Below are 24,633 nucleotides of genomic sequence, written 5' to 3' on the forward strand. Positions count from 1 at the left end.
ACACACGTATGTGAGTGATTGCAGCATGCATGCGGAGTGATTTAAAGTGGAAATAAAACACCTTGCTTTTTTTAGTGCTTGAGGGTATTTTAACCCCTGTACAAAAATTGATGTTTATAACTACCCTGAATGATTAAAAAAAAAAAAAAAAAAAAAAAGACTTAAGTTGTATTTTAGAAATTAGAAATACTTAAATTTCTTGAGGAATATTTTCACCACGGTCTTAAAATAAGAATTTTGGTATTTTAAGAGGAAAATGCTAGTTACCTTGTAAATTGACTTATGTTGAATATACCTAGTAAATTAAGTATTAAAATTAGCTTCTTTTTGATTGTTAAATCTCTTTAGTTTCTAGAAGTCAGTTGGTCTTCGTATGAGGTAGTATTAAGGTCTTAGATACATTTATCTGCTGAACCTGCCCATTATATCATTTTGGCTTTTTACTTCACAAAGAGACCTAGATAGGGAATATCCAGTGTTCTGAGGGTGATAATTACATACGTTAGTAATCTTTGCTATCTTCATACCTTGAAAGTGTAAACTCTCATTCTACAAAGCTGCAATTGCTAAATATAAGTTTGTAGCAGGTAGTGACCTAGATTATAGGTAAATTTGTGAAGGATTCTCAAGTTACATAGTTTTTTAAAAAGTTTCAGAAAGTTTTAGATAATTAACACTTTTCCAGGCGAATGACGTATAGTGAGTGGTGATAACTAATGAAATATTCTGTGCTTTTTTACTCTTCACAGCCAGTATCTTGAAAATTACCTCTGGATGAATTATTCTCCAGAGGTGTCCAGCAAGGCCTACTTAATGTCAATCTGCTGTATGGTGAATGAGAAATTCAGAGAAAATGTCCCTGCATGGGAGGTAACAGATTTAAATTACTTCGTAGCTTTCATACTGTGCTCACTTTAAGCGATTAAAGAGTAGCAGAACTTTTTACTGATAATAAATAATGCTTTTATATATTTATTTTCTAGGTTTATTTATTTTGAGAAAGAGAGAAAGAGAAAGCGAGTGGGGGGAGGGCAGAGAGAGAGAGAGAATTCCCAGTTGTCTCTGCACACTATCAGCACAAAGCCCTCCATGGGGCTCGAACTCATGAACCCTGAGATCATGATGAGAGCTGAAATCAAGAGTCAGACACTGGGGCACCTGGGTGGCTCAGTCGGTTGAGCGTCCGACTTCATCTCAGGTCATGATCTCACAGTCTGTGAGTTCAAGCCCCCTGTCGGGCTCTGTGCTGACAGCTCAGAGACTGGACCCTACTTCGGACTCTGTGTCTCCCTCTCTGTCTGCCCCTCCCCTGCTCATGCTCTGTCTCCTTCTGTCTCAAAAATCAATAAAAATATTTTAAAAAAAAGAGTCAGACACTTAACTGCTGAGCCACCCAGATGCCCCCAAATAATACTTTTAGAACGAAACTTCACCCAATAATAAAGTAACGTTGAGAAAAAAATGGATATATGAAAAATGCTATTTTTTTTTTTTTGGTTTCAGTGCATTGTTCAAACTAATTTACTATGAACTGAAAAATTATGAAAGTGAAATTATTTTTGTTTTGTGCTTGATATGAAGAATGGCATGGATTATAAAGACTTTTGCCTGAGATTAACATGAAGTTTGTATTATTAGCACAAATAGTGCTCAAATAGGACAATATTTTTCAGTGTCCTTTTTCACAACAGGGAGTATATATTTGTAGTTTTACGTAATGTTGCCAACGTAAAGACAGATGTTTGTATTGTAATTTCAGTTTTCTCTTTATCCCTGATTTAGAGTCTGCTTTCCCTTTTAGAAATTTCTAATAGACATTTTTTCTTTGTGCTAGTGTAATAGAGGCTTGCTCAGTAGAGGTCCAAAGTCTAGGTTTTCTTTGGCTGCCATAAAATGGTCAGCTCATCAACTCTTTTAAATAAAAAAAAGGCATGGGTAATTGTCATCTTTTTGTGGCAATGGTCTCTGAATTAAGAAAATGTTAGATCCTTTAAGATAAACCCATAGACCCTTCTCTCGAATATTCATTAAATAAGTGCCATCTTGAGGCGCCTGGGTGGCTCAGTCAGTTAAGTGGCCGACTTCGGCTCAGGTCATGATCTCACACTCTGTGAGTTCGAGCCCTGCGTCGGGCTCTGTGCTGACAGCTCAGAGCCTGGAGCCTGTTTCAGATTCTGTGTCTCCCTCTCTCTGACCCTCCCCCATTCATGCTCTGTCTCTCTCTGTCTCAAAAATAAACGTTAAAAAAAAAAATTAAGGGGCGCCTGGGTGGCGCAGTCGGTTAAGTGTCCGACTTCAGCCAGGTCACGATCTCGCGGTCCGTGAGTTCGAGCCCCGCGTCAGGCTCTGGGCTGATGGCTCGGAGCCTGGAGCCTGTTTCCGATTCTGTGTCTCCCTCTCTCTCTGCCCCTCCCCCGTTCATGCTCTGTCTCTCTCTGTCCCAAAAATAAATAAACGTTGAAAAAAAAATTAAAAAAAAAAAGTTTAAAAAAATAAATAAGTGCCATCTTTGGGCAGATGAGAGCCCAAAGTAAACTGTGCTTTGTGTACTATTGAAAGGTCTTGGGTATTTCTTGAAGTGTATTCAAGCTACTATAGGAAGGGAGAAGGAAGATTTTTTTTTTGAGCTAAACAATGACCTGATCAGTTTGCATGTTAAAATGACCATTTTGGTGATTAGGGCTTGAAAAAGAGAAATACAGATTAAGAAAAGAGGTTACAGATTTTCTAGAAAGTAGAATTGACTGCATTTCATAGCTGAATAATTAGTATTAGGGAAGGGTGTTATTTTCAATAATTTTCCAGGCTTGGGCAACTGAGTATAATAGATGATTCTGCCATTTACCAAGATAGGTAATCATAAAGGGTTGAGAAATACTCTGAAGGGTACAAAATTGTTGAATTGAGTTTTGGACTTCCTGAATTTAGATTGCCTTTCAGTTATCTAGATGAAATTGTCTAGTAGGCAGAGGAATCTTGGGATCTAGGGTTAATGAGAGTAATCTGGCCTGAAGATATATATTTGGAATCATTAGTGTGTGGTCTTTGAAGTCATGGGAGGGAGAACAGAAGAATGGGGTTAGAACCCTAGAATAGTGCTGTGTACGCAGCAAGAGAAGAGGAACCCTCAGCACATTGTAGAGGGCTAGGGTAGGGGGCTGGTAAGATTCCATTGTCTTTGATAGCGATCAAGATTCAGGGGAGTGCTGGGGTGGAAGCTTCTAGAAAAGTACATGAAAACAGCTAGTGTATACCACACATTTGGAGCACTTCTCTATGAAAGAAGAGGGATGTGGAAGTAACTAGATGGGGGGCATAGTTCAGTGAGAAACTTGAATGTATTTACCTAATTTACTTTTTTAAAATATTATTTTCATGTTGAAAGTAAAGAGCTAGTACAAAGCAGGAGAGGCTGTCGTTGAGAGTCATCAGTGGGAAACTAACTTTTGCCCAAGATGTTGTTTTTCTTGCTTTAAGTCATAAGAATTAAAACATTTCTCTAGAAAAGAGAGATCTAGAGATGTTTCTAGAGATGTTTCTCTAGATGTCTCTAGAGATCTAGAGATGTTTCTAGAGATGTTCCTCTAGAAAACAAAGACTAAGCTAAATATGAACATAATCCATAAAAGAAAAAAAATAAAGGAATTAAAGCCATTATTTTAGGGGCACCAGGCTGACTCAGGCAGTAGAGCATGTGACTCTTAATCTTGGAGTCCTGAGTTCGAGCCCCACGTTTGGTGTGGAGATTCCTTAAAAAAAAAAAGAAAAAATAAAAATATTTTTAAAAAACAAGAAAAAAAAACCCATTATTTTATTAGGTGAAATTTTCTGCAACTGTTTCATGATATTGCCAGAAACCTGTATTTGACTTGCTACTATTTATTATAAATAAGCAAATAGTCTCTTTTGCAATTATTTGCTTTTGTTAATAGACTTCTAAAGAATGACCAATTTTTTTTAAGGGAGAAAAGAGAGGGCTTGCAAGCCATTTCAAATTAAATTTTTATTCTTTCTCTTTTCAGACTTTTAAGAAGAAGCCAGATCACTTCCCATTCTTTTTTAAGTGTATCTTGAAAGCAGCATTAGCTGAAACTGATGGTGAATTTTCACTCCATGAACAGACGGTCTTACTGCTTTTTCTTGATCATTGCTTCAATAGTTTGGTGATTTTACTTTATCTTTGGGGGAAACTCAGATTTTCTTGGTGGTGGTGGTGGTGGTGGTTTTATTTTTTATTTTATTTTATTTTTTTAAGTTGAACATAAATGAGATTACCTCTGTAGCCAACTCTTCATCCAATGGTAGTGGGGAATATGGATAATGCCAAAAGCTTAATTTTAGCCACTTCTCAATAAAAACATTTTAGAAGATCCATTCACTTTTTAAAATAGATTTGTACTGGATCTCTCCTTTTTTCTTAAGAAAAATGGTAATAGGAACGGAAATTCTCCAAAGATAGAGCAGCAAAGAATCTGGTTTTTATGAACTTTGCATAATGAGATCTGTGCCATAAGTTGCACACAAAAACTACCTTTATTGCTTTTTCATCCTGCTTCATGGCTGGCAGGCAAGAAGGAGAGTTCTAATTTGAGTTCACTCGATTAGGTGCAGTTTTCATCCTTCTAAAGAATTAAATATTTACAGTAATTAATATTTCATTTTCACTGCTCTGCTGTGGTTATCTGAAGGTCTATACCTGTTTATTTAAAAATAAGTACTACTGAGCTGAGAGTGCATCAGACCCATGCAGGAGAATGCATAGGGTTCTTTCTTATCCTGAAGACTGAATGTTGATACATGGGTAGTTATTGCTTGTTCTAGGTCCTGCCTCAAATGAATCTTGTAAAGGCATTAAAAAAAATATTTATGCCCCCAGTGGATGCCACTATTACCTCTAACATTGATTAAACTAAACAACGTCAATGTAAATATAGACATGATTATCAGAAATTAAGCAAAAACAAGATGAAATTAGTATTAGTAGTTTGGTACTTGGTTTAGTTAACTGAAAAACTTGTTTATTATTGAAATACTTTATTTTTTTCAACATGCCATCAGTACTTATTATTTGTGGTAGTTAGGTCTATGAGGCAGCTGCTGACACTGAATTAGCTAAAATTGAACCATTGCTCCTAGGGAGAATAAAGGGTTGGGTGCCTACAAGCCAATGTCACAACATTTCATCATTCCATCAGTACATAATCTTGTTTTATGTGTTTCTGTTTAAAGACACCTTATGTAATATATATTGTTGCTTTATTGACATGGAACTCATGGCCAGAAACACTATAACTTAAGTATGAATGAACCTTCTGTAATACACTTATTTTCTATATAAGACACATCACAGCCTTCTTGCACATAGGAACACTAACCAGCACTTCAACCATGTGTTTTACGATAGCAAAATCACCAACAAAAACCATAAAAATGTGAGAAAGGTAGCACTGAACAGACACACAGAAAAGGATGCTTCTTTATAGTATGAGAGCTGAAACAAGAAGATGGATCATTACCTCGTTCACCCCCAGCTGAAAACCTCAAGTCTGTAACCACTGCATGTTGGGCAACTTAGCATTTTTCACTGATCTGTGCTGCCCTTGGACAGCACTAGGCGTATTGAATTTGGTGTTACAAATACATATTTGTGAATAGATGAACTCGCAAATACAGAATCTGTAAATGATGAAGATTGTATCTTTTTTGAAAAGTATTAAGCTTCTTAATATTAAAATATCATTAATTTGAAAGAATTGGTGGCATGTTTTCACCCTGGGACTTAAAAAGACAGTATTTCCTTATGTAAAGATTTAAGTTAAAATACTGATGTGTGTATAAATTTGTTTTCTTTGTGCCTTAAACAGGAAGTAGACTTGATACGGAGTCAAGTACAGCAGCTAATCTCCCTCCCAATGTGGATGGGCTTACAGCCGGTAAGTATCTTCAGAAACTTAGGCATATGTGTGTTACAAGTGGAAAATGTGGTTTTAGACTTTGTAGCTTTAACATAGGTATAAAATGGTGGCCAAAAACCCCTTTTCCTGTTTACAAAATGTATTTATTATGCATTAATTTGTCATGGATGCAGTTTTTTTCAGTTTTAAAGTTTTTATGTATCTGCAAGCTAGTAGATTTCACCTCACGTCAGTATTATAAGGTAAAATAAGATAATATCTATGGAGTTCATAAAGAAGGGGGATAAATTTAGCAAACTATGGTGATTATTTCTGCGTGTGCCTTTGGATGAGACTAAATATAGACTAGAATATTTTATTTTCTTAGATTAGAATGTACATATAGCTATAAGAGAAGGTCTGGATTATGTTTAATGACTTCCTTTTTTTCATCAAATCCTTATTGGATAATATGTGCCTGTATCAAAACCCAATTAACTGATCTTGGGGAGTAAAGTTACAACTGTCAAATTTTAGTATAGTACTTTATTCAAAATACCATTTCCTGCATATGGGTTTTTGCATAGAGCCAAATATGCAAGCTCATTCATAGGTACCGGCTGATGGTGATGAAAACAGGCATATATAAATAATTAGTGCTAAGCTAATTATTTAATGCTAAGTTAACTGATAAGTGCCATTAGAAAGAATGTAGTCATATGGACATTTCCTTGTCTGCTTGTGACTGCTGTTTCTATGTTCATTGTTTTAGACTCATTTTTCAAACTTCAGTGATTTTACTAATAAGTGTTAATGCTCATATTTTTCAAATTTAAATCCTTCATTTTAGAAATAAGGAATTTAGGGGCGCCTGGGTGGCTCAGTCGGTTAAGCGTCCGACTTCGGCTCAGGTCACAATCTCGCGGTCCGCATCGGGCTCTGGGCTGATGGCTCAGAGCCTGGAGCCTGCTTCTGATTCTGTGTTTCCCTCTTTCTCTGCCCCTCCCCCGTTCATGCTGTGTCTCTCTCTGTCTCAAAAATAAATAAACGTTAAAAAAAAATTTAAAAAAAAAAAAGAAATAAGGAATTTAATTGATTATTGAGCTTATGACCTTCATAAGAAAAGGCAGTTTCCTTTTTTTTTTTTACATTATTAGTAACAATTGTTAGAATTAAATAGTTTTTTTAAAATTAGAGTTGTTAGTTTCTTAGTTTTCAGGTTTTGTCATGTTGCTTTCAGGTTTTATCCCATTGCTTTATATTGTATCCACACATTAGAAAACTAGCTGATAGTTGATCTAATATTTACCTTTGTAAACTTTGAGGTTACTGGTGATTTAATATCACATCATTTTTTCAGGCACGATTGGAATTAGAATTAAAAAAGACCCCTAAGCTAAGAAAATTTTGGAACTTGATTAAAAAGAATGATGAAAAGATGGATCCAGAAGCAAGAGAACAGTATGTTGCCAAAATTTTGTTCCACATTGGTTTATTATTTTGGTTGTAAGTCCTAGATGATGTTGATTGGTTTGTTGTTTCCTTTATATAGGCTGAACTAAATAAATAAGAAGTGCTTTTACTGTCGTAGGAATATTTTTCATAAAGGTCTAAAGGGGGAACCACAATATCACCATGTTTTTCTTCTTTCTCTTCTCTCTGCTCCAGTGATAAGTATATCATTGATCCTCTCCCTGCCTCTTGACTGTAGTTTGTCTGTCATGGATGTTTTTCAATTTTCTGCATAATCTTCAAGCTATCAATCAACTTTTCTTTCTTTTTCTCACTCCCTTACTCTTAATAGTGACTTTTATACACTCCAGCCATCATTCGTTTGTTCATTCATTTATTCATTCATTCAACAACTAGTGAATGTTTATCATTTTGCCAGGTACTCTTCTAGGTATAGGGGACATAATAGAGAATGAAATGGAAGTAGTTCCTATTCTGTGGAGCTTACATTCTAGTTGGGGGCAGATAGCACCAAAAAAAGATCAATTATATAGTGTATTAGATGGTGATACATGTTAGGGAGAAAAATAAGTCAAGTATAAGGATTAAAGAAGCAGGTGAGGATTATGGTTTCTTTTAATAGTAGTATTTATTATGAGTTGGGGAAGTCTGATAGCAAGTATTTATTTCACCACACAAAGTGCTATTAGTAGGAAACGGGAAGGATCCACATACTCTTAAGAGGCTTTTCTCTCTCTCTCTCTGCGAGGCTAACTCGGTGACTAGTGCAGCAATACCCCTTGCACTGTCTCCATCTTTAAAATCTTTTTTTTTTTTTTTTAGTGTTTATTTTTGAGAGAGAGAGACAGAGCATGAGTGAGGGAGGAGCAGAGGGAGAGGGAGACACAGAATCCAAAGCAGGCTCCAGGCTCTGAGCTGTCAGCACAGAGTCCGACGTGGGGCTCAAACCCACGAGCTCTGAGATCATGACCTGAGCCAAAGTTGGGCACTTAACCAACCGAGCCACCCAGGCACCCCGTGTCTCCATCTTTTATTGCTCTTTTCCATTCACTCCTTTTTTTCTGCATATGTATATATGCTGAAGACTCCCTTCCCTTGGACCTGTGATGACTTTCTGGTTTTTTCTTATTGTTTGATCCACTTTGGAGAGTACTGTATACATGTGTAGCTGGTAATTTCATGAGTATGGATGAGATTATTTAGTGAGATACATAAACCATGAAAAGAGGGTTGAGGACAAAAAGAAATGGAACCTGGAGTTGTGCTGGTGGTTACTGAAAATAGGAAGAACTAAGAAAAGCTACATGTCAGAAAAATGAGTTTGGGTGGGTGGGAGTGAGAGCCACAAGGAGAAAATATTAGGGACAGGGTAAGAAAATTCCTTCTTTAATTTCCAACTCTAGTCTCATTATTCATGGTGTCTTCCCACCCAACAGCCTCTTGATTAGACTAATCACATGGCATCTGCATTACTTGACTATTTTTTCTTAAACCTACTCTTCCTGTTACCTCAACATGATTTAATCATAAATCTCTCTGGCCCTGTCTTTGAATAATTCTTTGCTGTATACAGTTGACCCTTGAACAGGGCAGGGATTAGGGGCACTGGCCACCCTCTCATACAGTCACAAGTCCTCATGTAACTCGTGACTTTCCAAAAACCTAACTGTTAATAGTCCTCTGTTGACCAGAAGCCTTACTGATAACAGTTGGTGAACACGTATTTTGTATATTTTGTATATCATATACTGTACTCTTACAGTAAATTAAGCTTAGAGAATAGAAAATATTATTAAGAAAATCATAAGGAAGAGAAGATATATTTCCAGTACTGTGCTGTATTTATTGAAAAAATCTGCATGTGAGTGGACCTATACATTTCAAACCTGTGTTGTTCAAGGGTTAGCTGTACTTCTGTTTGCCATGAACTCCAGTTTGCCTTAAGTAATATTCATTGTTTTCCCTCCTAAACTTAACTTTCTGGCCAGTTTCTCTTAATTCTTTCAGAAATTGAGCTTAGAATATTCCAGTCCTTTGGCCAGCAATTTATATCCAGTCAGCCAATCCTGTTGATCTTTTGTCCTTCCTCTCTTTTGCCTGTTCACACTGCTGTCATCTTAATTCAAGCCTCCAGAGCCTCTTGACTAAAGCATTACAATGAATTCCTATTTGATGTTTCTTCCAGCTTTCCCACAACAATGAGCCTAACTAGCCATCTTCATAGAAAATGTTGTCGTTTTCCCATATTCACAAGCTTTGCCTATTCACAAGCTTACAGTGGTTTCCTTCTTAGAGGAGAAGCTCTAAACTCCTTGCAGTGGCATTCAGAAACCTCCAGCTGTTTTGTTTGTGACTCCCCCAAATCCCTGGGTATTCATTGTTTCTTCAACATTCCTTCCCTAAGTACCCTTTCCCCTCCACTCCACTTTATTGAAGGCTAACCTTCCAAGCACTTCTGGACCAACTACTTCAAGCCACTGTGCTTTCTTCTGAACTTCAAACCACGCTGTGTGTTTTTTATTGAAACTCCAGCTGTTGGTATAATAGTTAAAATATGTGTAGTTGTTGAGGGGATTCAGGTGGCTCAGTTGGTTAAGGTCATCTGAATTCAGGTCATGATCTCGCAGTTGGTGGGTTTGAGCCCCATGTTGGGCCCTGTGCTGACAGCTTAGAGCCTGGGGACTGCTTCAGGTTCTGTGTCTCCCTCTGTCTCTGCCTCTCCCTCACTTGTGCTCCTTTTTTCTCTCTCTCTCTCTCTCTCAAAAATAAAAATTAAAACATTTTTTAAAAAATACATGTGTAGTTGTTGAAAGAATAGGTTCTTCAGTTGGAACCTATTGGAACCGTAGTACCTGTTTAATGGGACTGTTGTCAGCATTTAATGAGATTATTCGAGTGAAGCACTTAACACAGCTCAGATCCTGACACAGTAAGTGCTCATTTAATGTCAGCCAGTTTTAGTAATTACATGTTGGTTTGTGTTACTGATTATCGTCATGTTATATGACTTGTTTCCGGTCATGTAGTCATTCCCCTCCTTTGTATTTCCCCCAGGACTGGCATAATCATTTACAGCTGTCCAATACCTGGTGAATGTTTGTTGGTTGACTGGTACACAGTGCATCTTAAATTAGTAATGAGTAGAAAGTTGTTCTTTAAACCAGCATTTAAGTTTTAGACATTGTAATACTCTATTATATATAATACTTAAAATATACTAAAGTATAAAATTGCTTGTTTTATTTTAACTATATACTTAAACGTTAAATTTTGAATGTCAAGGGCAGACTGTAAATGAAATTTTGAAAACTCCTTTCAAGTTCTGACCTTTAAATCTCAAGTGAAAACCTTCACAGTAACATGGTAAGAGAAAGTGGTGTTTTCTTTGCTGGCTCATTTAGGCCGGTAATGAGGCTCTTCTTTTCTTTACATAGTCTTGTGTATACATACAAAGAAGCAGGTGTGTGTTCAAATTATGATCCTAATTTCAGAGAGAAGTGGAACATTTGAATAGTGTAAGAAAAGCTTGTTCAGCATTTAAATTTTACTTTTGAAATAATTATTTTTCAAAAACAATTTGGTCAACGTTGTTCTCTGATTTTAGAGCCTACCAAGAAAGAAGATTCCTTTCACAACTCATCCAGAAGTTTATCTCTGTGTTGAAATCAGTGCCACCTTCTGGTAACTATCTTCTTCCTCTCAGCTTATTTGTGAAGTTGTGGTTTAGATGCTCCTATAGTATTGACTAGCCTCTAATCTAAAAACTGCTCCTAGAACAGTTTTAAATCATAAAGACAACGTACCTGCCCTCCCCTTTTCATATATATGACCAGTCTGAGTATTATGACTGCGTTAAAAATTCACATATTTTGGGGTGCCTGGGTAAGCTCTGTTGGTTGAGTGTCTGACGCTTGATTTCGGTTCGGGTCATCCATGGGATTGAGCTCTGCGTTAGGCTCTGTGCTGAATGTGAAGCCTGCTTAAGATTCTTTCTTTCTCGGGGCGCCTGGGTGGCGCAGTCGGTTAAGCGTCCGACTTCAGCCAGGTCACGATCTCGCGGTCCGGGAGTTCGAGCCCCGCGTCGGGCTCTGGGCTGATGGCTCGGAGCCTGGAGCCTGTTTCCGATTCTGTGTCTCCCTCTCTCTCTGCCCCTCCCCCGTTCATGCTCTGTCTCTCTCTGTCCCAAAAATAAATAAACGTTGAAAAAAAAAAAAAAATTTTAAAAAGATTCTTTCTTTCTCTCCCTCCGCCTCTCCCTCTCTCCTCTCTTTTTATATAGTTATTGAAATATTCATTTACTTAGCAAATATTTTTTGAGTTTGCTTGCAAGACCTAGATCCTGAACAAGGTGCTAGGGTACAATGTTGAACAAGTCAGTCACAGACCCACATGGCATTTATCCTGTGGTACTGAATAGTGTTTTTAGACAGCATCAAATACTGATCGAACAGGAGATAGTGATTTTTGAGATAACAAGCTATAAGGCAAAATGGGAAAGATATTCCCTCCAATGTGGCCCCTATTTATTGATGAAACAAATACAAATATATGCTCTGTAGACTATGTACTTAAAAATATGCCATGATTATACTGTATTTGTGTGTGTGTGTATGTGTGTGTGTGAGAGAGAGAGAGAGAGACAGAGAGACAGAGAGACAGAGAGACAGAGGGAGGGAGATATGCCTATATATCCAGAGGGGCTAATTACATTATGCTGGGTTTGCAAGCTCTACATAGAATACTTTTTACTTAATAAAGGTGTATATATACTATGTAAGGTGTATCATTTGTTAATATTTTATTTCCTAAATGGGATATAATCTAAGAACAGTGCTGTAGATATACCATATTTATATTTTTGCATCAGAGATTGTTGCTTTGTTTACACTAAAGTAGAACAGAATTACTTATAAATGCCAACCTTCCAAGTAATATTTTACAACTGAAAATCATAACTATAATTTAGTGAGGAATAGATACTAATGCTATATACATCAGCTATACCTGATTTGAGGCATAATGTTACTCCCAGCCTAAGTGTATAGAAAAACTTGTCATATGCTGATAATCTAAGTCACTTACTTAATATTAGTATTTTTATTATTTTATTTTTTTAAATTTACATCTAAATTAGTTAGCATATAGTGAAACAGTGATTTCAGGAGAAGATTCCTTAATGCCCCTTACCCATTTAGCCCATCCCCCCTCGCACAATCCCTCCAGCAACCCTCAGTTTGTTCTCCACATCTATGAGTTGTTAATGTTAGCCATTCTGACAGGTGTGAGGTGGTATCTCATTGTGGTTTTGATTTGTATTTCCCTGATGATGAGTGATGTTGAGCATTTTTTCGTGTGTCAGTTGGCCATCTGGATGTCTTCTTTGGAGAAGTGTCTGTTCATGTCTTTTGCCCATTTATTCACTGGATTATTTGTTTTTTGGGTGTTGAGTTTGATAAGTTCTTTGTAGATTCTAAGTAAGGAAATTTTAACATGTTCTGTCTGTTATATCCAGAACCTGTCACTATGGACAAAGTTCATTACTGTGAAAGATTCATTGAACTTATGATTGATCTGGAGGTAAGAAATTTGCAGTGACTTTCCTGTTACACCATCATTATGGTGGATAAGTTTGAGCATATGACTGTGAAATATATGAAATATTTCTTCATTACCTCAGACAGGCCTTAGATTTTACCTGTTTCTATGTGTAACAGAGAAACAAAAGTAAAATGCAGTTGGCTCTTTAAGTTTTCAAATAACTGTCAGATGGCTGCTATTTGTAGAAAAAAACATGTAGTATAGTTATTAAATATGGGTCCAGCAGTGGCAATTTATTTTCTATCATATTTTAATACCCCATCATGGAGTTTTTAATAGTGGCTGAAGTTGTGGATTTATGGGCATCTCTTTAATAATCTCACTTTTCTAAATGTGCCTAATATTGTTGGTGAAGAAAGATATAGCTGCTATTGTCAATTTTTTAAATTAAGATCCTTGAAGAAGATTTCATAATACTAGGTGCAAGATTTTGACAGAGAGTTCAGATGCAGAGTTGGTATAATTCAGACTGAGTTCATTTCCTTTCCCTCTTTACTGCAGGAAATTGAAAGAAAATCCTTTGTGTTCATTTCTTATCTGGAGAGAGAAGGTAGTTTCTTGACATACGGATTAGAGTATTGGACTTGCAGCCATGCATGAGATCTTCATTCAGATTCTGGTTCTGCCAGTAACTAATTTATAGCCTCTGAGGATCTCAATAACCTCATCTATAAAATGAGGATATTTGATTAGATTAGTGGTTTTCAAACTGATGATCACAGTGTCTCAGCATTGTCTTGCTGACTGTCACAGCACGATGTGGTAAGAGGAAATGGAGGATGAAGTCTCCATATAGGGGTCCCCAGTCTCTTTTCTCTCAGAGTAGCACCATTTTTAAATCTATACCCAAAATATATTGAGATTTCATAGAAGATTTTGTTTGAAAACTACTGGCTTTCCTATCTGTGAAATTTCTTCTAATGTCGTATTTTATTTATAAACATTGCCACTGCGCCTATTTACACATGGACCAGACCCTTTGCTTTGTGCACAGTGTCTTTTGGGAGACTAGAGGGTACTTTGTATATGATTGACACTTCTGAGTGAAGGATCAGTAGAGTTTACTTCTAGCTGCAGAGAACATGCAGATTTATTGCCATGGTATTTATTTTTTTTAGGCCCTCCTCCCCACAAGGCGCTGGTTTAATACCATTCTGGATGACTCCCACCTTTTGGTTCACTGTTACCTTTCCAATCTTGTTCATAGAGAAGAGGATGGCCATCTTTTTTCCCAGGTGAGCATTGATAATATCTGAACATATTTTCATTTCTAAATTGATTCTATTTCTGCCATGCAACCAAGAGTGCCAGTGGTGATATAAAGGAAATTTTACTAAACATCGAATTAAGGAATGTAAATTCCCAATTAGTCATTTTAAAGTAAAATCAAATCTTAGTATAGAAAACAAATGAATGAAGAGCTTTGATTAATCATACATGATTTTATTATTGGACTAAATTAGGATTTTGGCAGTGCAGTCCCACATACTCATGTATTTTATGTTAGTAACCACTGTGGAATACAGTAGATGATGAGCATTAATTTCAAGAGAACTATGCCCTCCTCTCATGGCTGTCTTTCCATATGACGGTGGTGACCAAAACCATTGAGAGCGTGGCAGTGCACTTCATTTGCTACCTTGAGTAGAAAGAAGTAATAGTGTTTCACATTTCCTGTTTCGCATCACCTCTTCAGGAAAAAGTCTTCTACCAAACTCCTAATACTTGCCTTTCAATGAGATCATAGTTGGAGCTATAATTTTTGTGTGCTTATATATTCTTTTAAGAATTCTTTTATCTTGTATCTATATTTTTTCTCATTCTCTTACTAAATTTCTATCCAGTGATTTGCCACATGCATTAAAACATACTAAAATTCTAGTATCTGTTCTGCCATAGGTTAGAATCAATAATGATGAAGATTTGGGGTAAATGTAGCCAGTAGACTGTGTCTCTGGGGAAAACAGGCCTTCATTATAGCAGCAGGAACTAAGCCAAAGAAAGGGCTTAATGGCTGTGGAGACTGATGAGAGGAATAAATATCTTAGCTTTCCTCACCTTGCTGCATTTCCCTAATAGTAGCAGCACACAGAGAAGAATATCTCCAATTATGAATTCCAAAACCCTCATTCAGAAAATTCTGTATTAAGTGGCCTAAGTAAAGGACCTCAAGAGTTCCCTCTAGTGGTGTAGTTCCATAAATTGGCAGTAGTGTACTTTGTTTTTTTCCATTTAAGTGTTTGGCTTCCTTTGATTAAATCCTTAATGTCCGTTCAGTACTGGGATTTCAATTTAAGTTCCTCTCTGTAGAAGTGGACCGTGTATATGAAATAGACTCTTAACAATTTATTCACAAGACACATACTTTTTCCTCACACAAATAAAACATGTTTGGATATGTTCTGAAGTGTTTGTTGCAGTGTTTATATTCCACAGTTTTCCAGCACCTCGGAGAAGGTATACAGACTTACTTAATCTTTATAATAAGTAGTTTTTGTTTGTGGTTTCTTGTTCTTATGTTCACACAGTTTATTAATGTAAATGTATCCTTTCAGCTTTTGGACATGCTTAAGTTCTATACTGGTTTTGAGATTAACGACCAGACTGGGAACGCTTTGACAGAGAATGAGATGACTACAATTCACTATGACAGAATCACTTCTCTCCAGGTGACTGATATGCAATATAAGCCTGTGCTTCTGCTCCCATCAAGTTGGTTCATAAATAATGTAGTTTCATGTAGTACAGGTATAAAAAACTACTAATTTAATAGTGTTTCATCTTGAACTTTTATTTTTTTTAATTTTTAATTTTTTTTTTTAATTAATTTTTTTTTTTTTTCAACGTTTATTTATTTTTGGGACAGAGAGAGACAGAGCCTGAATGGGGGAGGGGCAGAGAGAGAGGGAGACACAGAATCTGAAACAGGCTCCAGGCTCTGAGCCATCAGCCCAGAGTCTGACGCGGGGCTCGAACTCACGGACCGCGAGATCGTGACCTGGCTGAAGTCGGACGCTTAACCGACTGCACCACCCAGGCGCCCCATCATCTTGAACTTTTAAAATGTTACTTTTAAAATTTTTAAATACTTACAATAATGCTAATTTTTAAATTTTTTAAAAATATTACTTTTAAATATTTTATTTAAATATTTTAATTATTTTTTAAATAAGTTTTTAAAATATTACTTTAAAATTTTTTTTAAATATTACTTTTAAAATATTACTATTTCTAATGAATTCATGGGGAAAAAATGGCTTTCTTCATAGTCTTCAATCTTGAGAATCAAGATACTGATATTTGACACTCAGAAATGTTTGATTAATTACTGGGCCAATTTGGTGCGTATACTTACCAGTTTTATTTATGAAAGAGTATTCCCAATGTATCGACAAAGTATGTGTGAGCGTTTTATAAATTTTAAAGATAAACACACGTAATGGGACCGAAATTGTCCAGTACAGCTCAGCTGTGTCAACAGAGTACCTTTGTTTTCTGTTCTTGATTTCCTCTTGCTCTTGCCCTTTCTGGTGGTAGAAAGAAGCTTTTATTTGTCACTTTAGAGAAATTCAGTCCTTTCTGTTTCCGTCTTTTTGGGGAAAGAGTCAAACTTAAGTTCAAAATGTCTTTCATAATCAATTCCACTATCTCTCAGGGACTCTCTGCTCTCCCTCTTCTTTCCCCAAATGGCATCTGGGTATATGGAAGCATTGAGATAGCCTCATTGTTTTGGAAGAAGAGTGACCTGCACAGCTTACATGTCTTTTCTTGCTTTGCTCAGAGCATTGGTGTTTTTGTCCTTCTGCTTCTGCCCTTGAAGTAACCACAGCTGGCGCGGCTTGTGGTCTGCTCTTTTGGCACAGGCATGGCATGATGATTCCCGAGGAGCTTGGCTATCTCCTTGCTGATGAGGCTGCACTCTTGCTCTTGGTGATGCTGGAGTCCTCCAGAGAGCTGACTCCCATTCATTTCCTAGCTTCAACAGTTCACTCTCAGGCTTGGGTTGCAGGGTCATTTCACCATTGCCTGTAGTAACCCTATGGCATGCTCACCAGTAACCTTGGCAGGTTTTTGTGTCATCCCACTGTGGGGCACATGAAAACTTCCGGATTTCTCTGTGCCACGTGGGCATTGAGAAAGACTAGGGATGTTATCACATACACTCTTACCCGGTCACTGTAGTGCTACTATTTCTGTTTTCTTGTGGCTTACCCCATGTCGGCTGGGGGTGTTAACCCTGTGAAGTCCTTTCTTTCCAGAGTTCCTAAGTAAAACAAAGCACAAACACACTGTACTTTTGGCTTCTCCCTCAAGCTATCTCTTCAGGTATTTTATTTCTCTCCCTTCCTGTCAGTGAAGGTAGCTTTATTGGCTGTTTCATGTATGTTCAAAATACAACTTAGAAATAAAAAATTGAACATTGACTCTTTGTTTTTGCGTTCCTGCTAGAATAATTCTGGTTTTCCCCCATTGTATTGAATGCTTCTGACTAAATAAGGCAGAGGTCACATATGAGAAGCATATAAGAAACAGAAGTGCATTAATATATTTTTTAATATTTTTATTATATAGTACATAAATTGTAGTTTATTGTTAATATGCAGACATTAGTTCTTGAGTTTTGTTTTTGTTTTTCCCGTTTTCTAGAGAGCTGCCTTTGCACATTTCCCTGAACTCTATGATTTTGCACTCTCAAATGTGGCAGAAGTAGATACTCGGGAATCTTTGGTCAAGTTTTTTGGACCACTTAGGTAAGTCAACATGGAAAGAAAACTGAATTTTAATTTTCTTTGTGTTTTTAATCATTTTGCACTACCTTAAGCAATGTAACTTGTTGCACCGCCCGCTTTGTTGACAACTAAAACTAATGCTTCTCTCCAGCAGTTAGTATCTTTAAGTCACTTCGCTATAATTATTGATCATCTATTTTGGGAGCAAAATTAATATTTATTAATTTAATGGTTTTTATTTTTGTTTTGGAGAGACAGAGCATGAGCTGGGGAGGGGCAGAGAGAGAGAGAGGGAAGCACAGATACGGACATGGGGCTTGAACTCATCATGAGCCATGAAATCATGACCTGAGCCAAAGTTGGACACTTAACCAACTAAGCCACCCAGGCGTCCCAAAATTTATATTTTTCATAACTTAAATATTTTTCCTAGATCATAAAGTTTTCTTAAAGTAGAACATAAAACTGGTATCCCATCAGTCATAATATACAACAGAAATCAGTAAATGTTCATATGTGACATCAAAGGTATGAGTTAGAAACCTTTTTGTGTGTTTAAAATTTATGAAATTAGTAATATTCTTTGGCACTCAGCTAATACAGATTTTTGAAAATGTAGTAATACGTTTGTACTACGTGGTAGGCACTCTACTAAGTATGTAAATAATCCTCAAGACTTTCATTCGTGTGAGGAGTAGGTACCATTTAAGGTATAAGGTCACTGAGACACAAAATTGTTAAGTCATTTGTCTAGGTCAAATAGCAAGTAAGCAGCAGAGATAGGATTCAAACCTAACTTTTATTTTTTTATTTAAAAAAAAATTTTTTTAACGTTTATTTATTATTGAGAGACAGAGACAGACCGTGAGCAGGGGAGGGGCAGAGAGAGAGGGAGACACAGAATCTGAAGCAGGCTCCAGGCTCCGAGCTTGTCAGCACAGAGCCCAACACAGGGCTCAAACCCACAAACCGAGCGATCGTGACCTGAGCCGAAGTCAGACGCTTAACCAGCTGAGCCATCCAGGCGCCCCTCAAACCTAACTTTTAACTGTGCTCTGTTATCTCCCTATTGTCCTTAACTCTTGGGAGAAATTATGTTTAGCTCATTATGGCTCTCTAAAATGAAACAAACTTGGCTTTAACTTAGAAGTTGATTAACTTGGAAGATTATTGAATCTTCATAAGAAGATTTAATAACTCTTTTTTTTTTTAATGTTTATTTTTGAGAGAGAGATACAGAGCGTGAGTGGGAGAAGGGCAGACAGAGAGAGAGGCACAGAATCTGAAGGAGGCGCCAGGCTCTGAGCTGTCAGCACAGAGCCCAATGCGGGGCTCGAACTCAAAAACTGTGACATCATGACCTGAGCCAAAGTCGGACGCTTAACCAACCGAGCCACTCAGGCACCCAAATAATAACTCTTATAATAACACATAGAATTATTTCATTCTCTTAATGAACTGCAGAAAGTTCCTTTGAATAACTCTGCCATACTATTTTGTGATCACTCTCCAATTGACAAATCTTTAATTTCTAAATTTTTGGCCATTATTAATGACTCACTAATGAACAACATCCTTTTTATTTCTGTGTGAAAATTTTTGGCACTGATTCACAGAAGCAGAATGGCTGACTCAAAGGGGTTATGTATTTAAAATTTGTTATATATTGCTAAATTCCCTTCAAAAGTATGTACCAGTTATACCAACAGAATTTGAGGATTTATTTCTTTCCCTACCAGCTAGGTAAATTAGTCTAATTTTCGCCAATCCAAAGATAAAAGAACCGTCATTGTTTTACTTTGCATTTTGTGATTATGTTGGGGAAATTGAGCATCTTTCAATTTTTCTTGGCCATTTGCATTTTGTCTGTAACTTTCTTGTTATCTTTTGCTATTTTGTATTTCATTGCTTGTCATATTGATTTCTTTAAGAACCTGTATTTTGTATACTAATATTTTGTCTAATTTGTGTTGTAATTATTTTCTCTCAGTTTCTCACTTTAGATTTTGTGTTGGTATATTTTGTTATTACAGTGTTTACAATTTTTAAATTATATGTCAAGTCTTCTTAACAACAATAGCAAATGTTTTATGTTAGAAGGCCTTCCTCCCCATAAGATTATAAAGTAGTATGTTTTTAAAACACCTTTATAGATTTTTTTTTTTACATTAAACGTAGCTGCATAATCCATATGGGGAATTTATTTTTGCCCGTATTACTTCTTTACAATCTTGTAAATTATAGATGATGTTAAAAACCTTTTTTTTAATGTGGATTATAGCCATTATATTTGCTATAATAGAAATTAAAACTGGGGGCGCCTGGGTGGCGCAGTCGGTTAAGCGTCCGACTTCAGCCAGGTCACGATCTCGCGGTCCGTGAGTTCGAGTCCCGCGTCGGGCTCTGGGCTGATGGCTCAGAGCCTGGAGCCTGTTTCCGATTCTGTGTCTCCCTCTCTCTCTGCCCCTCCCCCGTTCATGCTCTGTCTCTGTCTGTCCCAAAAATGAATAAACGTTGAAAAAAAAAATTAAAAAAAAAAGAAATTAAAACTGGAAAAATGTTAAATAATTTATTTAAAAAAACTAATTAAAAGCCTATTATGTTAGCATACATATTATTAATGAAAAATATATTCTCCCAAATTAAAAAAAATATAGTGAAAAGTGGCATTGTTTTACACTTTTGCAATCTCTTTAATGTCTGACTTAATCAAAGACAGTTGAATTTGCAGATGTGCTTCTGTATTTCATTTATTGTGAGATTGTTTTGGTTGAAGTAAATGAAGAAAATCAGGCCTTATGCAAAAGGGAAATATATTTCAGTAGCTTTTTCAAATAATTGTGAATATTTTTCTTTGATACAATGTAAAAACTTGACAAGTGGTAGTTTCTTAAATGTTAGTTTTAGTGTGGTACCTGAAACCATATTAAGGAACTCTGTGAGTTAAATTAAAGTGAATTAATTTTAGAAATGGCGATATTTACCTTGCTTATGGATGAGAGGACTCAATTAAGGTATGAATTCTGCCCAAACTGATCCATAGATATAATTCAGTTCCAATCAAAATTCCAGCAGAATATTTTCTAGAAATTAACAGGCTTATTCAGAAATTAATATAGAAAGGCAGAGATGAGAGCAGCCTAAACCATTTTGAAAAAGAACAGAGTTGGAGGATCCTCACTACCGAATTTCAAGATTGCTTGTAAAGCTACAGTAGTCAAGACCCTGTGGTATTGAATAAAAGACAGACAGACATAGACATCACCGGAACAAAATAGAATTCAGAAATAGACCGCACATATATGGTTAGTTGATTTTTGACTAAGATGCCAAAGCAACTCAATGGAGAAAGGATAATCTTTTCAATAATAGTGGAACGGTTGGACATCTCTATGCAGAGTATGAAATTTAACCCATACTTCACATTCTGTACACAGATTAACTCAAAGTGAGTCATAGACCTATTTATCAAAACAGGAACTAATAGGACATACAGGATATCTGTGTGATTATGGTTTGTACAAACATTTCCATAGACACCAAAGCACAGTCCATAAAGAAAGAAAATGGATAAGTTGGACTTTATAAAAATTTAAAACTATTACTATTTGAAAAGACATTGTTAAGAGAATGAAAATACAACCCCACAGTGGAAGAAAATATTGGCCAAACACTTATCTGATGATGGGCTGTGTCAGAACTCAGTGATAAGAAAACAATTTAAAAATAGCTCAGGGAGTGCCTGGGTGGCTCAGTCTGTTGAGTGTCCGACTCTGGCTTTCAGCTCAGGTCATGTTCCTGGGGTTGTGGGATCAAACCCTGGTCAGGCTCCGTGCTGGCTGTGGAGTCTGCTTGGGATTCTCTTTCTCCCACTTGCACTCTCTTTCTCTCAAATATATATAAAAAAACGTTTAGCTCAAGATTTGAACAGATACTTCACCAAAGACAATGCATTTCAGTAACACCACAGAAAGATGCTTAGTATCTTTAGTCATTAGAGAAATGCATATTAAAATCATAATGAGATACCATTACATGTCTTTTAGAATTGTTTAAAAAAAACATGCAGTGTATTGACTTATGACAAGGATGTGAAGCAGCTGGATTCTCATACATAGCTGATAGGAATTCAAAGTTCGCAAAAATTTGACAGTTTCCTATAAAGTTAAACATGTACTTACTGTACAATCTAGTATTCTCACAGATATACCCAAGAGAAATGAAAATTTGTGTTTGCACGAAAATCTGTGTGGAAATGTATATAGTGGCTTTAGTTATAGTTGTCTTTTAAAAACATATCCTTCAACTGGTGAGTGAATACACGTGCTGTGCTACATCCCATATGATGGAATACTACTCAGCAATAAAAAGGAACCGATTACAGACATGCAGTCTGGGTGCATTTTAGTTGCGTTATGCTAAATGAAAGCAACCAGTGTCCAAGGCTACATAATGTATGATTCCATTTATTTGACCTTCTAGAAAAAGCAAAGTCGTGGAGATCAAAAACAGATTAGTGGTTACCAAGGGACTGGGATAGAGTATGTGAGGGAATTTGGGGAGCGTGATGAAACGTATTTAAGTAATGGAAAGCTGTTCAGCTCACGGTGGTGAATGCAAGTTTTCTAGAATTCCAGTTTTTCACTTGGCAGTTCAAATTTTATCTTTGGTAACAAATACTATCAGTTGTTTTCCTTAAAGTTACTGGTTTGTTCAGATTTGAAAATTTTTTGCCATTTATTCAGGTCTGAATAACCATAGTTTGTCAGTTCTTTCAAGCAAAAATTGTGTGCAAAATGTGTGCATCCCATTCTGTCACACAGAATTTTTTAAAAGCATAGTCAAGAGTCCAAATTTAATTATATTAATAATTAATTTTAATTACTAATTTAATTTAAGTTAATATATTAATTTTGCTGCTTCATTAATTGCATTCTTAATGTTTTTTACTCTGCATGGGGTAGTGAGGAATGCTATGGCTACTTACAGTCCTGGTTGCTGCCACCACCTTACCCTATGTCAGCAGTTTACCCACCATTGCTTTACACTGTGTAGGTAAAGACAGTGGAAAAAACAAATAATGTCCTAGTATTAATATAAAATAGTATTTTTCTTGCATACTTCCTAGAAGGGTCTCAGGGACCATAGGGGTATGCAGACGATAATTTGAGAGCCTACATTAAGGGGATTAACTTTCATTGGTAATTTTTTTTTTAATTTTCTGCTGTATCATAGGATTATATTTTCTAGGTAAAATGTTTTAAGCCATCTGTAAAATTAGGTGTTTCAAAAATGAACTAGGGTTAAATTAATAGAATACTCTTGATCTGAATATTCCTTATTCTGCAGTTCAAATACACTCCACCAGGTGGCATCATACCTCTGCTTGTTACCAACTCTTCCTAAAAATGAAGACACAACTTTTGATAAAGAATTTCTTCTAGAATTGCTGGTAAATGTTAATGTTCTTTGAATTTTCCCTACCATTTTGAATCATACCTAAAGACCTGGGTATGTCTTTTTTTCCAGGGCTAAAGGGTAAGTAGATCATTGCTACCTATACCTATTTTACAATTACATCATCATTTGGTTTTGTCAGATTTCTTTTCTCATTTGTTAGATTTCTTTTCTCAAGACTTTACCTCTCACAACTGCTTTATGGCATGACATTGCATACAGACATTTATGAGCAGCTTCTTTGTCAGGCTCTGGATTCAGGCAATGGGGAATGCATAGATAATTGACACCATTCCTGCCTTTTAGAGGTCACAGTTACATACACACACACAGGTAATACATATGTATTCATATCTGTCTATCTGTGTATTTTAAAAGTTATTTAAAGTACCTTGAATATTGACGTTTATCATTAGAAAACTCAGGAATGTTTAAAGAAAATAAGTTATCACTGACTTAGTGGCTTAAGAATTCTAAGGGATTTTTCAGTCATTTTGGAAAGTAGTGGACTTTATCTCTCAAACTAATACTTTTTTTGGTAAGGTTTTTTTTTTTTTTTTAAGGTTTTCTTTTTTTTAAGTGCAGTTTTAAGGCTCACAGAAAAATTTGAGGGAAAGGAGTATACCTTACTTTTAGCTTTAGTAAAATCATTCATAAAATGTATGAGTAATTATGTCTACACTATGAATATTTAAGTTGTTTGCAATGTTCACTTACAAATAATGATGTGATCCTGACACATGCCTCTTTGTGCGTATGTGGGGACATTTAGGAGAGGTACCTAGAAGTGAAATTATTTGATTAAAACATGTGCTTATTTAAAAGATAGGATGCAGCCAAATTATCCTCAAAAAGGTGCATTTCCCACCAACAGTGTGTTAGAGTAAATCTCCTTAAGCTTGTACCAGCATTGGGTGTTATGAGTCATCCCAATTTTTGCTAGTGTCATGAGTTAAAAAAAAAAAAAAAAAAAAGCTTGTTTTAATTTTTTGTTTTCTGTTTGCTATTGAAAAGATCCTAAAGGACTTCCTTCCTCTGCTATAGTTTGAGTAGTTTTTAGTATGTTTTTTATAACTTTACAAACATACACTATGTTAGAGTATATATACATCTTTTAACATAGAGCCATAATGGGCACACAGTTTTGTGACATATATTCCAAGCTAATACTTTTAATATAGGGTATAAAATACAATTCCTTACTATAGAGAAGAAGATATGCTACTTCGGGAATAGTTACCAGAAACTATTATAGCAGATGTTTTAAGCCTGGTGACAGGTGCTTCAGTGCCATTTGGAGAGAAATTCCTGGAGTTTTAAATTAATTCATGTGTGGAAAATACTTTTTTATTGATATATTTACTTGTGTGAAATGTATGTCTCGGGTCACCATCTTTGCCTTCTTCGTTATTTCCGAGTGCCAAGTACTTTCTAAAAATTCCTTGTCCTATTTTCTGACAATGTAAAATCGTTTCTCATAA

The 24,633-nt window shown here is 36.1% G+C and overlaps 1 protein-coding gene across 1 annotated transcript in view; it reads left to right on the forward strand.

Annotated features, from left to right (window-relative positions):
- The window catches only part of AQR (aquarius intron-binding spliceosomal factor), a 93,457-nt gene that overhangs the window by 17,136 nt on the left and 51,688 nt on the right, over window positions 1–24,633 (forward strand). The window contains exons 5-14 of the mRNA XM_047862615.1: window positions 750–870; window positions 4,023–4,163; window positions 5,865–5,933; window positions 7,255–7,355; window positions 10,972–11,048; window positions 12,880–12,944; window positions 14,084–14,200; window positions 15,521–15,634; window positions 17,613–17,716; window positions 23,045–23,147. Of these exons, the coding sequence (XP_047718571.1) occupies window positions 750–870; window positions 4,023–4,163; window positions 5,865–5,933; window positions 7,255–7,355; window positions 10,972–11,048; window positions 12,880–12,944; window positions 14,084–14,200; window positions 15,521–15,634; window positions 17,613–17,716; window positions 23,045–23,147 (1,012 nt within the window). The remainder of the gene's footprint in view (window positions 1–749; window positions 871–4,022; window positions 4,164–5,864; window positions 5,934–7,254; window positions 7,356–10,971; window positions 11,049–12,879; window positions 12,945–14,083; window positions 14,201–15,520; window positions 15,635–17,612; window positions 17,717–23,044; window positions 23,148–24,633) is intronic.

The sequence above is a fragment of the Prionailurus viverrinus genome, chromosome B3 (assembly GCF_022837055.1).
Source record: "Prionailurus viverrinus isolate Anna chromosome B3, UM_Priviv_1.0, whole genome shotgun sequence".
Classification (NCBI taxonomy): domain Eukaryota; kingdom Metazoa; phylum Chordata; class Mammalia; order Carnivora; family Felidae; genus Prionailurus; species Prionailurus viverrinus.